Source organism: Coenobita brevimanus, chromosome 26, assembly GCF_032717465.1.
Source record: "Coenobita brevimanus isolate Jiangsu-jjx chromosome 26, ASM3271746v2, whole genome shotgun sequence".
NCBI classification, from domain to species: domain Eukaryota; kingdom Metazoa; phylum Arthropoda; class Malacostraca; order Decapoda; family Coenobitidae; genus Coenobita; species Coenobita brevimanus.
In genome coordinates this window covers 44480495-44496431 of record NC_136979.1, presented here as the reverse complement: position 1 = coordinate 44496431, position 15937 = coordinate 44480495, and the positions used below count along the sequence as shown (strand labels likewise).

General features: G+C 42.6%; 2 protein-coding genes across 3 annotated transcripts in view; one reads left to right on the top strand and one right to left on the bottom strand.

Moving 5' to 3' along the window:
* TTLL15 (tubulin tyrosine ligase-like 15) overlaps window positions 1–15937 on the bottom strand; it is a 180488-nt gene that overhangs the window by 60899 nt on the left and 103652 nt on the right. The window lies entirely within an intron of this gene.
* ohgt (E3 ubiquitin ligase component cereblon) overlaps window positions 1–15937 on the top strand; it is a 79079-nt gene that overhangs the window by 23543 nt on the left and 39599 nt on the right. For both annotated transcript variants that reach the window (XM_080268193.1, XM_080268192.1), the window contains exons 4-8: window positions 4904–5056; window positions 5433–5575; window positions 5935–6095; window positions 11654–11788; window positions 13821–14014. In XM_080268193.1, the coding sequence (XP_080124319.1) occupies window positions 4904–5056; window positions 5433–5575; window positions 5935–6095; window positions 11654–11788; window positions 13821–14014 (786 nt within the window). The remainder of the gene's footprint in view (window positions 1–4903; window positions 5057–5432; window positions 5576–5934; window positions 6096–11653; window positions 11789–13820; window positions 14015–15937) is intronic.

The following is a 15937-nucleotide window of genomic DNA, read 5'->3' as shown; positions in this document are numbered from 1 at the left end:
TCACCTCATCCAGGAACTTCCGTCGGTACAGCCTCTTTGTTGCCACGATCACTCCTTGGTCCATTGGTTGGATGAGAGCAGTAGTATTAGGTGGCAGAAACATGCACCTAATGCGCCCATTCTCAGCCACCAACTCCTTGTCGCACGGGTGAGCAGGTGCATTGTCGAGGAGAAGGACGGCCTTTACCTGGTCACGTGGGATTCCCAGTTTCTCTGTCTGGTAATGGATGACCTCCTTGACAAAATGGCGGTGGAACCAGTCTTTGAAGATCTGGGCTGTGAACCATGCCTTCAAAGAATGGTACCAGACGACAGGAAGGACATCCATCACCCCACGAAGATAGCGAGGCTGCTTTGCACGGCCAACAATAACGGGCTTGAGCCGGTGCATGCCGTTAGCATTGGCACAACACAAAACAAAGCAGATATCCGTTGCTTGCAGAGCTTGTGGCCAGGTACACGCTTCTCCTTCTCCTCGGCTACAGCGTTCGTAGGCAAAGAGCGATAGAATAAGCCAGTTTCATCAGCGTTGTAGACTTGACCGAGAGTTAGGCCCTCTCTGTCGATCAAGCCCTTCACCTTGTGCCGAAACTCGTCAACTCCATCCTCGTTGACGTCCAAAGCTTCGCCATGAGGAGCATGCTCTGTGGGTTTTGCATGATTTAAACCAGATTTATTTGTCTTTATTAGTTTTTTTGGCTGAATATTTTTCTAGAACAGGGTATAAAATTTTTGGTTTTCACCTAACTTCAGCTTGTCATTATGACTTTTTATTTTCTTTGTTTTCCTTTTTCGAACATACTGCTATAATGTTCAGCTATTCGGCATCAAAATAACACCACAACCAGCATCGTATAATGAAAAGTGTGTTTACACTGACCAAGAAAGTAAAGATCGTGAAGCAAATATGCAGCCAAGAATAATTAAAACAAAAAATAGCGCATCTTTTTCATTTGCTTTACTGCATAATAAAATGCAGAAACAACCATTATACAGTAATCCCTCCAATATCTGATGTAATAGAGCCAAAGGCATGTCCGGATAGTGATCCTGTCCGGATATTGGGCCCCAGCCTCCTGGACTACTTATGGACCCTAACTCAGGAAAACACCTATACAACTCCCTCTGGACATGCATTGCACATATTTAAGACCCAAATCACACCAATAAGGGACATAAAAGACTTAAATAAATGCAAACGAACCATAAAATGAGGTTTTAGGGGTGAGTTTATACAATATTAAAAATTCTGGGTACTTACAACAAGTCCCTGGCTCCAGGACTGGTTTGAACTGCCAGTTTGCAGTCCACAGTTAATCCTTTGCACTCTAAATTCTAATTTCGTAACACTGCACAACACTGTAAATTCCCGTGTGTTCTAGTGGTGAGGTATTGCAGTTTATTCACTGTTTATTCACAAAAAACGATCACCTGTGGCTTGCATTGCTATAAGCATCTGCTCTCGATCGGAGTTAGGCTGTGACTGTTGATGATGGCAGGGTAACAGAGTTGCCAGATCGCAACGGCCACATTACCAAACTCCTCAATTTTCATTACCATTTTTAACTTTCATTGCCAAATTCGTAAAGCTAGCATCTATTCTTCACTAATTATATACACAAGTGGAAATACATGTAATCACTCTTCTTATAATTAACAGTATGTTGATTATTATCACGCTATATAGGCTACCAAATTAAAGAGAGAGCAAACAGTCCACCATCTCCATCCTGTGTATCCTCATACATGTGAAAAATCCATTTTGTATTGTATTATTCTGATTCATTACCAAACGAATTTTTCATTACCAAATTGGCCCACTTTCGGTAATGAAAAATACCAAATGGCAACCCTGACAGGGGAGGGGGGAGGAAGGAAGGGGTGAAGGGACCATCGTGTAACAGCTGTTCGGCGACACGCGGCAATTTCAAATTACGGGTGGGAAAAACGTCAGATTTTTAAAGAATTTTTTGCGGTTTTTGGCCCAATTGGGGAATATTGGATCCCTGGACGAAAATGTCTGGTTGTTGGGGATGTCCGGAAAATGGGCGTCCGGATATTACAGGGATTACTGTATATCATTGTAAAAGTACCGGTAATTTATTGTAGTTTTGCCTGGTTTAAACCAGATTTATATATCTTTATTTATTTATTTTTTTTTTTTATGAATATTTTTCTACAACAAGGTATAAATTTTTTGGTTTTTGCTTAACTTCAGCTCATCATTTTGACTTTTTATTTTCTTTGTTCTGTCTTTCTTTCCTTCATTCTTTCCTCATCTTTCTGCCTATGGGTGACTTTACACTCCCTCTTCTGTCTCTCGTTCCTTCATTCTTTCCTCTTCTTTCTGCCTGTGGGTGACTCTACACTGAGTGACAAGCCAAATGGTTTCCTGTACACCAGGAAACCATTTACTATGCTGGGTGGTAACCATATAACCAAATTTTGACGCCTGGTGGTTTAGTGGGTAGTTATTGTGCTTCAGTCGGATTGAGCCGGTGAAGGTTTAAATGCAAGGGGTGGTTGGGGTTTATTGCTAACGTAATGCCACTGAGGGATGAGTGAGGTTGGTCACTCTCATCTTAAACGTCTGGACCAACTGCCTAGATCCGGGCTCCTATGCTCCTCATGGGGCAATGTAGGATTGGATAATGGATGGAAGGATCTGTTTTTGAACATGCTACGGTAAAGAACAGCTATTCAGCTTTAAAACGGCACCATAACCAACATTCTATCATGAAAAGTGTATTTACAGAAGAGCAATCAAAGAAAAATATCGCGGCGCAAAGAAGTTGGTCAGCACAAGAGTGGCTGACTCTAGCACAGACATAATCTGCCCAGGAACCTGATAGGGTTGAGTATGTTATTGCATTGGCATGAACATTGAAGGTTTTCTGGTCATAAAGTTAATCTTTGCTGAGATAACAGTGCTTTTGGTCTGAGATATATATATATATATATTTTTCCAATCCTGTGTTGCCCCATGAGGAGCGTAGGAGCCTGGGGTTAGGCAAGATGGTCCTAACATTTAAGATGAGAGTGATCAGCCTCACTCATCCCTGAGTGGCATTACGTGAGCAATAAATCCCAACCATCTCTTGGATATAAACCTTCACCAGCTCAATCCAATTAGAGCATCGTAATTACCCACTAAACCATCAGGTGCCCTAATTTGGTTATATGGTTACCACCCAGCATAGTAAATGGTTTCCTGGAGTACAGGAAACCTGGCCATTTGGCTTGTCAGGGTAGAGTCACCTATAGGCAGAAGGAAGAGAAAAGAATGAAGGAAAGAAAGATAGAAGAGGGAGTGTAAAGACGCCTGTAGGCAGAAGGAGAAAAGAATGAAGTAAAGAAAGACAGACGAGGAAGGAAGGTAAGAAGGAAGGAGGAGAGAAAAGGGCAGACAACCAAGAGCAGCACTACATCGAGTGAGTGGATGGTGAACTTCCCACCTACCGCAAAGGTACATTTGCCAAAGCTCAGAGAAATTATTTACAACCTTGGTTTTAATATAAATATGTTCATTATGTAATTGATTTTAATCATGAATAGCTCGCTGCATCTCGGCAAATTTTTCAATAATGACCTCCCCCCCCAATCTCGGCAGATTTTCTAATTTTTTTTTTTTTCTAAAACCTCTGCTTTTTATGAGAAACATCAAAAATTCAGAGAGAAAGTGCTTAGTTGAGTTTAGAAATGCTGAAACAGGTAACAGTACCCTCACCTTGGTACCATGTTTTCATTCAGGCCAGGCTCCAGAGAAGACGTGTTCTATGGGAGGGGTAACTATTCCAAACCACTCATAATAGCTAAATATCTATTTATTTGGTATGAATTTATATGTAGTACAAGAGTATATTGGTTTTCACATAATAATATAGGTGATATAAGCATTGTTCACCCACCAAACACATCATCATATGGCACCTTCCTTTACGGCGTTACTCCTTCGTCACTTCTGCTTGTTTCTTCCTCTGACTTGTTTCTTCCTTTGTTCCCCACCTCGGGAATCACTTTTGCCTTGAATTTCGTCATTGGAGAGACCGTGGTGCGACATGTCATTACTGGCCAGGTTACTACAAACATGTGAGTTGCCGAGAAAATGGTGTTTGGGGGGGAGAGGGGGTTAGGTGGGGCCAGGCAGTATCTCCACTTGGCATTGGGTAGGGGAAGGTCTCCCACATATGACTACCAAAATCACCCGTGAAACTTGAAAAATGTGCAAATGACGGACCTCGCAATTGCAAAACGTATGGATATGTCATCGGGTGTCACCGTGACAAAACATGGTGACGTATCCATACGTCAGTGGGAGGCCTTGGGTTAATAACTCCCCCACCCCCCCAAAAAAAAGCACAGGTTGTCATGTGGTGCGTTTTTCCTTTGTTCTAAATTTTTAAAACTTGCCAAAAATGGGGAAATTTACTTATGACCAGTTTTTTGGTATCAGTGTGTTCAGTACATTTGTTCCATTCATTTGTATGCAAGAGCATAGTGATATCGCAATATTTTCTGCATGTTGCAAATTTTTTGATTGATATGCAGTGAATTTCGAAACTTTGCATGAACAAGCTTTTTTTTTTTTTTTTTTTTTTTTTTTTTTTTCCCCCCAGGGAATTATTTGCCTTGATCATACAAATGATACCATATATGCATACTTTTCATACACATTATAGGGTAGTGCAGAAGTATTAAATTTAAAGCGGAATATCTCAAATCTCACTCTTGGTGTGGTCGCCCTTGTGGCCCCAGATGTCTCAAATTTTGTCAGTTTCCATAATTTACAGCTTCAGACGTATGGAAAAAGTATTGATATTTTAGTACATATCCCTGACATGCATGAGGACTACCTTAAATTTAATCATTTTAATGCTACTTCAGCTTGTTTTAACTGGAACAGAGTGTCTCAGGATGGAACATCAGAGATGGCAAGGTATGGGACAACAGCAGAGATCTATGAGTATCAGGAGGATGACTCAACAGGAACACTCTCCATCAAGGCCAAGGGAAGGCAGAGGTTTAGGATACTGTCCACAAGCAGGGAGACGAGTGGGTTAGTATGCGATACAGTAAATTGTCTTCATAAGTGTCCTTTATTTAGTTCCCTTTTTGTGACTGTACTTACTTTACTTAGAGCTTTATTTCTCCTTTAGGCCACATCCGCACCAGATACTTGCACGTGGGAGTTATACATTGCTGTAACCCATAAAAGTGATTTCACTGGACACAGATGGGTGTGGATGAGAACTTCTTTGGATGACAGTGATGCAGAGCTTCCTGAACCAAACTGCCTATGCCAGCAAGTGTTTGGTGTGGATGCAGCCTTAGCTTTTGTATTTGAAGAGAAAGCAGAATCTTGCTTTGAGATCTCCTCATCCCGTAGAATCACAGTAATTTGGCTTAGATTGATAATGATGAAAATTTTTCAGACTTCTTGTGGCCAAAGTAAAGATCTTACCTGAAATCAGAATGGGTAATCCATTTGAGCTGATGCGGCTTCAGTCTTTGGATAAGTTAACCCTCCCCCACCCCCAAGATGCCACTACACACACAGCACATGCACGCCACCTGGGTGAGTTATCACAATGTACCAAGATTGCTGTTGTCATTTCATTTGGCATCTTTGGCTCCCTTTCAAATAAAATCATCTGAAGATGGGAAGAGTAAAGTAAATATCATCTGTCATTGGAGAAAATGAATCATATTACAATTGGCATAGCAGGCGTCTGTGCCTCTTTTTCTTAGTGATATATTATTACTCCTTCATCTCTTCTTTTATGTTACTTCTATATTTGTAATACGTACATAGTTTGCATCAGTAACCTACACACATGAAAATGAGGTGAAATGTGCAAAAATAAATTACTGAAGAGAAGCTGTTAGGAAATCTTCAATACCCCATAAAATAAGAGCATGTATGTGTCTGGCCAGCGTGTGTGCGTACAGCAAACAGTTGGCGCGTGAGGGGTCGTAATGCGTGGCTGACACCCTGGCCGTCCTGGGTGTACAACCAGTATGATGACCTCTTGCTGGCTCAGCGAGTTGTCAATGAAGTCAAGAAGAGCACAATGATCAAGCTGGATAATCTGAAGGTAAATACCATATACTCCTTCTATTTTTAAATACCTTGTGACCAATGAAGAAAGGCACTGTGACCTGGTACTGTAAAGAATTATGAGGCCTTCTGGTATGAGCTCATAGGTCTGTGTTTTCATTGGGTGCCAGTACTGTTATCATAGTCTCAGACCCTGTAGACCCCCTGAGGAGTAATGAAAAATTGGCTGGTACCATTTTTGCCATCAGGTAGTTTTTATATCCAGATCATGTTAAAAGGCCCCAGTTAGAGTCCTGTCCTGCTTAAGGGTTCTTTCTCCAAACGATGACTGGAAATGAATTTTATTAATACAGTAATCTCTCATTTCATCTGGACATAATAGAGCCAAAAGGCATGTCTGGGTAGTGGCAGCATCCGAATAATGAACGTTATTCCCTTACTATAGCCAACCTCTAGCCTATACGATACCATACCTAACCTATTTGTACAGTACCTGTGTTTAATTTGGCAGTGTTTTATGGTCATTCAGGCATATTTAGACATCAAAACACACATAGAAATATCCAAAGTAATGCCAAACACCAAGATAACCATCCAGAAAAAACACTGAAAACCAAAAAACACCCTACCTATATACTTCTTGGAAGGAATGAGAGAGTGTTTTTGATCGGTGATATGAATGGTAAAGTAGGGAATGTGAAGGTGGATGGAATAATTGGTGAGTGGGGTGTGCCTGCTGAGAGAGATGAGAATGGTAGTGCGTTAGTGGACATTTGTGCTGGAAGGGGGTTGGTGAAAGCCAATACCCTCTTCATGCACAAAATGATCCACAGGTATACATGGCGAGTGATGAGAAGGGTGGGTGGTGACCTGAATGAAAGGAAGGCAATGATTGATTATGTGTATGTGTATGAAAGGATGCGAAAATGTGTAAAGGATGCAAGAGCTTATAGAGGATGGGGGAGTGGACTTTCTGACCACTACTTGGTGGTGGCCAGAATCAAGGTCCAGTTAGAATGGAGAAATAGAAGAAGGGAAGGATGGGAAGAAGGAGTATTTGTAAGGAGAGTGGAAAGGTTACAAGAGGATGAGATAAAGGCAGAGTATAAGAGAGAAGTGGAGGAACGATTGGGCAAATATGAATTGGAGCAGATGGGGGACGCGGAAGGTGTGTGCAGGATATTTACAGAAGAAATATGTGCGGCATGTGATGTGGTGTGTGGGATGAAGAGAAGACGGAGGGGTGTGCAAGGAACAGCGTGATGGAATGAAGAGGTGAGACAGGCTGTGGCACAAAAGAAGAAAGCATACAATGAATGGATGAGAAATAGAGGCATGGAAGAAGTTGAGAGGCGGAAGAGAGAGTTATATGTAGAAAGAGAGTTGAAAAGATTAGTAAGAGAGAGTAAGAGGAGAGCAGATGAGGAATTTGGAAGGAACTTGAGTGTAATGTGGAGGGACTGTAAGAAATTGTTCTGGAAAGAGGTGAAACGAGTAAGACAGGGTGGAAGTGATGTTAACGGGAGTGAAAGATAAAAATGGTAGATTACTAGTGGAGAAGGGAGAAAAAGTGAGCAGATGGAGAGAACACTTTAAGGAATTGTTGAACATAGAGGATGGAAGGAATGCAAGTATAAGTTGCTGGGGAATGGCTAGGAGAAGGAGGGAGGTGAGAAGACAGGAAGAAATCAGTAGGATAGAAGTTGTGGAAGCAATGAAGAAAGTTAAATTGGGGAAAGCCCCAGGAATTGATGGAGTGTGTGGTGAGATGCTGAAGTATGGGGGAGAGATAGTAGTAGAATGGATGTGGAAAATGTGTAGATTGGCCTGGGAGGAAGGTAGAGTCCCGGAGGATTGGAAGTCAGGTATAATTATTCCCTTGTACAAAGGAAAAGGAGAAAAATAAGTGTGTGGTAATCATAGGGGCGTTTGTCTTCTTTGTATAATAGGAAAAGTGTATGGTAGGATACTTATTGACAGAGTTAGAGAAAGAACAGAGGAATTTGTTGGAGAATAACAGGGAGGCTTTAGGAAGGGAAGAGGTTGTGTAGATCAGATATTCAGTCTTAGATCTTTAGTGGAAAAGTTTCTAGAGAAGGGAAAGAAGTTGTATGCGACTGTCATGGATTTGGAGAAAGCATATGACACGGTGGATAGACAGGGATTGTGGAAAGTATTAAGAATATATGGAGTAGATGGGAAGTTGTTGAATGCTGTGAAGAGTATGTATGATGGTGCTAAGGCTGCAGTGCATGTGGATGGTGAACTGAGTGAATTTTTCTCTTTGAAGGTTGGGTTGAAAAAGGGATGTGTCATGTCTCCATGGTTGTTCAATCTGTACATGGGTGGGGTAATAAAAGAGGTACAAGGTAGGGTAGTGGATGTTGGAGTGGCCCTGGTGAGAGAGGGTAGTGTTTGGAAACTCCCTGTACTGTTGTTTGCAGATGATACTGTGTTGTTGAGTGAAGACAAAGGAGAGCTGCAAGGCTTGGTGGATAAGTTTGGGAGAGTGTGTAAGAAACGGAATCTAAAGGTGAATGTAGGGAAGAGTAAAGTGATGGTCTTTGAGAGAGGTGAAGTTAGTGAATGTACAGCGAGATTGGATGGTGAGGAATTGTATAATGTGAGTACGTTTTAGTACTTGGGTAGTGTGATGAGTAAGGATGGAGGTTTGAAGGGTGAAGTGCTTGAAAGGGTACAGCAAGGAAGAAAGGTTGCTGGTTCCTTGAAAGCAGTGATAAGAAGCAGGGAGGTGAGCATGGAAGTGAAAAAGTTACTCTCTATCTATCTGTCTACATGACAGTATTGTGATACCGATTCTAATGTATGGTAGTGAAGCTTGGACGTTGCTGGAAGGACAGAAGTCAAGAGTGAGGGCAGTGGAAATGAGTTATTTAAGAGGAGCCTGTGGAGTCACGTGGAGAGACAGGCTGACAAATGAGGATATAAAGGAGTGTTGTGGTGTGGATGTGGATGTGATAGGAAGCGTTATGAGGAATACACTTGAGGTGGTTTGGCCATGTGGAGAGGATGGAGGGTGAAAGACTGACCAAGGGAGTGTATGTGAGTGAGTTGGAGGGGGGAAGAGGGAGGGGGAGGCCGAGGATGAGATGGAGGGATGGGGTGGAGAGGTATATGAGAGAGGGGGGTGTGAGTTGGGAGCAGGGCAGTGAAATGGCGGGGGACAGGGCGACGCGGAGGCGATTTGTTTGTGGCCACCCCGAACGGGATTGAGGCATCTGGCAATAGGTAGATAGACTATACACTTCTGTATGTACAGTACCCCTTCTTATTTTCTGGCAGTGTTTTCCAGTCATTCTTCCATATATAAACATCACAACACACGTAGGAATATCCAAAGTAATGCTAAACATCAATAAATCTATGTAGAAAAAACACTGAAAACCAAAAACACCTTAACTATAGACTACTCTGTGTACAGTACCCCTCCTTATTTTGACAATGTTTTCCTGTTATTCTGCCATATATAGACATCAAAATGCACATAGGAATATCCAAAGTAATGCTAAACACAACAAAAACCATGAAAAAAAAAAACACACTGAAAACCAAAAAACACTTTACCTATACGGTGCTGTATGTACAGTACCCCTCCTAATTTTGGCACTGTTTTCCTGTCATTCTGCCATATTGAGACATCAAAACACACATAGGATTATCCATATTTATGCTAAACTTCAAGTAAACAATGCATACCAGTAAACAACAAAAATCCATAAAAAATTGAAGACAGTTTGAAACTCAGTTATCTGTGATGAGTGATTGCCCCTGGGGCTCAAAAAAAAAAAAGTCCATGGCCAAATATCTATCTTTTGCCAGACGCCATAATCCCGTAAGGGGTGGCCATTTGACTTTGAGTTATTTGTTTTACGGGGATGGGCACTAACCCTTCACCAACCCACTTGTTGACACGTAGGGAGCACGTATGGTTTGGTTTTATGGTTACCACCCAGCATTGTAAATGGTTTCTTGGCTTACAGGAAACCATTTGGCTTGTCACTCAATGTAAAGCCACCTGTAAAGGAAAGAAAGGTAAGAAGAAGTGACAGGAAAGATGGGAGAAAGAGAGGAGGGCAGGCACAGACAATGGCTAAGGAAGAAATAGGCAGCACTACATCAAGTGAGTGCATAACTGTCTATCTATTGCCAGACGCTATAATACCGTAAGGGGTGGCCATTTGACTTTGAGTTATATGTTTTACGGGGAGGGGCACTAACCCTTCACCAACCCACTTGTTGACATGTAGGGAGCACATATGGTTTGGTTATGTGGTTACCACCCAGCATTGTAAACGGTTTCCTGGCTCACAGGAAACCATCTGGCCTGTCACCCAATGCAAAGCCACCTGTAAAGGAAAGAAAAGCAATAAGAAGTGACAGGAAAGATGCCACTGGAAATTAGTTATACTGTATTGCTATAAATTGTATACCATCATCTTTGCTGGTGTTTATACTATAAGCTAATAAAAATGCACAAAACTGATAAGTAAAAGTACAGAAATGCAGTGAGAATAAAGTGTTAAGGAGTAAAACTTACCTTCATATAAATTCCCACCACCCAGGTGCAATGTTTTGCCAGCACCTTCAAAGAGTTAAGTATGTCTTGATGCAGAATTTCATGAGCTTTCTCGTGGATTTTGCTAAATTTTGATACGGCAATTGTAGTCAAATAAATCACAAAAAAATTTGAGAACTCATGAGTCAGTGTTATCACCACGGAGGAGGGTAGGGACTGAGGGAGTGAAGGAGGAACTAGGAGGGTATGGAGAAGGAATAGGAGAGGGGGAGAAGTGAGGCCGTGAGCAGGATTTTCACCCTTCTGTCACAAGCGGACTGTACATTTACTTTTGGCTTGCAGTCTGTTAGACGCCAAGTGGCCAGGCGGAAGCTCAGCTCAACATGACCAGGCGACTTGGAATGTTCAGTAGAGAGGCGGACAGTTGCTGTCACCGAACATGTACTGTGGCTTGCAGTCTGTTATAATCTCAGTGACAGTTAGGAGAGACTAAGCCCGGTGGCCATTCGACCGTGGACATTCGGTGGGGATGCACATGGATGTTTTGTCACCACTTGTGGGTTACAGCCATATTACACGGGTGCTGGAGGTTCGCTGGGTGTAATTGGATGAGCACGTCACTTTGACCATTAAGTACGGGGGCGGACGGATATTTTAGCTCTAGTTGTGGGTTGTAGCCTACTTCCCCCTCATGGCTTGAGCCCAGCAGCCACGATACCAAATGTTTGAACATGTCGGCTGGCCTGCCGAAGTTCTTGGGGACTTTTACGTCTGGATAATAGCAAGTAAATTTGGATAATGGTTTTATAGAGCCAGGGTCCAGCATCCGGATAATGAACACGTCTGGATACTGCACGATTGGATAAATGAAGGACTACTGTATAATGCCACAATGGGAACCGGGTTATCATCTACCCTTACATGTAATGGAGTATGGGAGTTTAATCACTTGTACCTCACAAGAGATAGTAGAGAACTGGGTTTTGCTGTTCTCATTCAGTGTAAATAAAGTAGCTACACTTTCAGATTAATTCCCCCCCCCCCCCTTCTCTCCCCAGCTGCCACGAGACCCCCAGGATTTGTCACACTGGGCGGCCATCAACCTACCCCTGGATGACTCCCACCGCCTGGCTCTGCTCGGCCTCAACACACCCACTCAGCGCCTCAGATACATCTTATCAGTACTCTCAAAGGTTACTTAATATGCTTGTAATGTTAAGCCTCTCGTGGTCTGATCAACTTTAGTATTCTGTTTCACTTAGTGCAAAACGATTTATTCCTATTAGGGTGAAAGTGCTGCAGAAAGCTGTACTGTATCTGACCTATCCGTTCTGATACAATCCCTTCTTAGAAAAACTGTTGGGTGGTAGAAGAATCATAAAAGACGACACTCTGGCTCTCCTTGACCCAAGCACCCCTGTACGACACCCTTGATACATCCGTTTAGTCATGTCAGAATTTAGTGATACTTCAGACTTCCTTACACTTAACCGAATCCCTTCACCACAGTAACATGAGTCATCACAGCCATTCAGAACCTACAGTCAAGTACCCTTCATGAGCCCCCACCAGACATGCATCCCACAGAAATAGCCCTGCCCAGACACACACAAGTTCACCTAACCATACTGCAATCTGCTGATCACCTTTCTCTGCTTAGGCTGCTTCTGAACAGTTCACTGTACCCCTTATGCCACAACACATTTGCATGCCTCATGCACCTCACCCTTGGAGCACAGAATATCTTTTAGCATAACCTCAGTGAAAGATCTCTGGGAGCACTTGGCTAAAGTAGTCAGTTTCATGCTCTCCATTGGGTTTAAGTTCAGATGAGCCTAGGGCCACACCAACAGTGACAACAATTCTGGTTACCCTTACCCTATCCTTAGATGGTGGTGGGGAAAGGATTAAAGATGACTACTATTGTTGTGAACAGGGGGTTCTTCTCTTAGAAATATTTTATATATTGATTAGGATAGATTCACTCTCATCTTAAATGTCAGGACCAATTGCTTAGCCCCAGCCTCCTACGCTCCTAATGGGGCAATGTAGAATTGGATGATGGATGGATGAATTAGGATAGATGCCTCGGGTTGCTAAGGTGCATCTTATCTTACCCTGGGTATGGCAAACCCACCTCCAGACAGTTATATTATCAGTTATTGATTGGTCTCATTAGCAGTAATTGTTCTCATTAATTGAGTGTAATTAACTTATTCTACAAAATAATGGGATGGATATTTGCAGGTTTATTGGAGGTAATTATAAAACATTTTGAAGCTGCACAAGTACTGAAATTCTCTTTCATTAGCCATTCATACCACACATAATTTGGTTGCAAGAGGAAACACAAAGGAATTCTTAACAGCCACCCAACTTTTAGTACACCCCTGTTATTATCACTGCACTGCAATACAAGGCCTAATTCTTTGGCACTAATATCCACCACAAAGGGGAAGACATTCAGTCAGGCTGGAATTACCACTGGGGCAACCCAATTGTTGCAGTAAATTAATTAATAATGGGTACTTTGCTAATATTAAATAGCAGTTGGGGCAGGTGACAGGTGTGTGGGTACACTTATATGACTGAGTGCTAGGTTCAGCACACTAGAGGCTGACAAGCTGAGAATGACTGAGAGCTGAGGTTTAGGACAAGGCACTTCAACACATCCTTTCGTGAAGGCTAAGAGCAATCTAACTTTCCCTTGCGAAATGAAAGGGGAAACAGGGTGAACCCATGGTTGACACTGCCTCTCTCTGGTGAGAATAATTTTATAACCCATCATTGGTCAAGAAAACACTGAGAGTGTGTTTGTTGGTCGTCAGGAGTGACATAGATGTGATGTACACGCAGTAGAAGAGTGACATCATGAACATGTTACCAGTAGGCTAACCCCGTGCAAGGACATTCTTCCAATAGGCTCATTCATCTGTGGACCCTGTTGTGGAGAGTTGTACAAAGAGGGGGGAAGGAGAGAAAGAGTATAAAGGTGAGTAAGAGGGGAAGCATAGGCCCCTTTCTCTCGAGGCAACAATACATTTTGGTTTGTTTGACTGGTTGTAACTTACCTGTGATACCCTCCTTTGGCTGTATGTGTGTGTGTGTAAGGTATTTGTCTGGTTATAACCCTATAGCCCTGGCAGCTGTTTATGGTTATTATAGTGTAAGGTGTATGCTGATTCCCCCCCCCCCCAGGTTATAATTTTGCTTTGGTTATTACAGTGTAAGATGCTGACATGTGTGCGGTGTTCGGAAGTTATTGGTGACACTGCTGACATATTCTCCATGTCAGTGGAGGGACCTCAGGGTACCTTTGTCAACCCAGGTGGCTATGTCCACGAGATGATGACCCTTAGTAAAGCCTCCAGCCTCTCATACTACGGCCGACCCTCCACTGAACACTCTTGGTTCCCCGAGTGAGTTTTATTAATTTGATATTACTCATGGCACTGTATCTTTCGTTTCTAGCAAAAATGTACAGAGTTGTGATGCAAATAACGAGCATTGAAGCAGCAGATTATTTTTAAGTACTGAGTAAAATTGTGAAAGTACAGTCACCGTCCATAGTAAATACCCCAGACTCGCCGTAGCCAGCACCAAAACGGGGTTGTGCATCCATACACTGTAGGTATACCTCCCCGACCCCAGACACTCACTCACTCTCTCTCTGTCTCTCTCTCTCTGTCTGTCTGTCTGTCTGTCTCTCTCTCTCTCTCTCTCTCTCTCTCTCTCTCTCTCTTTTTCGAAGCTGTATTGCACCACATGGTTTGGAATGTGTAGCGCAGTGTTCATTCGAATCAGTCGCTGGAGTGTTATGTTTTTTCTATTGTAATTGTATAAAATTTGTTAATTAACAAAGCACTTACAGTATATAGGAGACTGAAACAATAAGGTATGAACAAAATTATGGGTGGTGGTGTTGCTCTGTGGTGAACAATTTGGGTGTTAATAGGTCATAATTCCCTGAGGTGCATCCTTTTCAAATCATGGCTGAAAGTGATGAGTGAGGGTGGTGATGGACAGGATGCTGTAGGTCTCCTGTGCCAGATAAACTTGTTTATCCTTAGTGAGGAAAGAGTTTGTTATCATGGGTGAGTAATGCACGGCAGTTAATCACAATATGACCGTATTTTAGATATTTCTAGACGCCAGAGAAAGGAGGGAATGATGCTAGGGGGCATGTAATTGACTAAATATGTATTTATTTCCACTGTCACAAACTATAGTTTTTGTGGGCAATGTTAGCAACCATAATTAATCTGCAACAGTTGCCACAAACTAATAAGGATTTCTTACAATTATGTGGTAGTGAAAACTACAGTATTTATATATTGCACCAGTATAATTCTGCTACCTATGTATAGGGTCACAATACACACTGGTATTTGGTCCAGCCTCCCTGTGCTTCAGTGACCTTGTGCAGCCTGCTTGGAAGGGAATCTGTCAGGCTACTGCAGATGTTTGGCTGCCCTCTCATCCCATCCCATATCTCTCTTGCCCTCCTCTCCACACATGTTCACGTCTTCTCTTCCACTTCCCACTCCTGCTTCATAAATGCCCAAAGGTTCTTAATGGGATTGAGATCAGAACCATTAGCAGGCTAGTCGATCAACTGAATTGCAGGATGTATAGAGAACCAATCCCTCACGATGTGGCTGGTGTGAATTGGTGAGCGATTCCGAACTAACCAAATTGGCATAGGTTCTGGAACTCCATACATACAAACTGCTGGCAAGAAAGTGGTCTCCAAAATATTTACATACTGCTCACTGGTGAAATGACCCTCTATCAGCACTAGTTCACCAAGCCCTTCTTACCATATCCACCCATGGAAGGACACACTAACGCGAGCACTTCTACTTTGTTCCTGAATGTTCTGAGCCTCATACCTTGTGCCAATGAGGCGCCAACAGTGTTGCCTATCTGCCGAAACTGATGTGAAGTATTTCTCATCTGAGAAGATCGTACTGCGCCAAAATTTTACTGGTTCATTGACATACTGTTCGGCAAATCGTAAACAAAGCATTTTATTGACCTCAGATAACATTTCTTTCTGTGCTGGCACATGACACTGCAGCCCTGCTTCTTTCAGTCATCTCCATGTTGTCACTATGCTGCAATGCATTTCCCTATCCTGGGTCAAGGCAACATCTGTAATGGATTCTGCGCTGCAGGCTCCACTAGTCGCCTGTCATCATCAGGGGATGTCACCCTTGGCCGTCCAGATCTAGGCCTGGCTTTGACGTGACTTTCCTTCTGATACCGTCTCACCCATCTCTGCACTGTTTTCCTATTGATGCCCATACTACGGCTTATCTCATGTATGCCTTGCCTAGCCA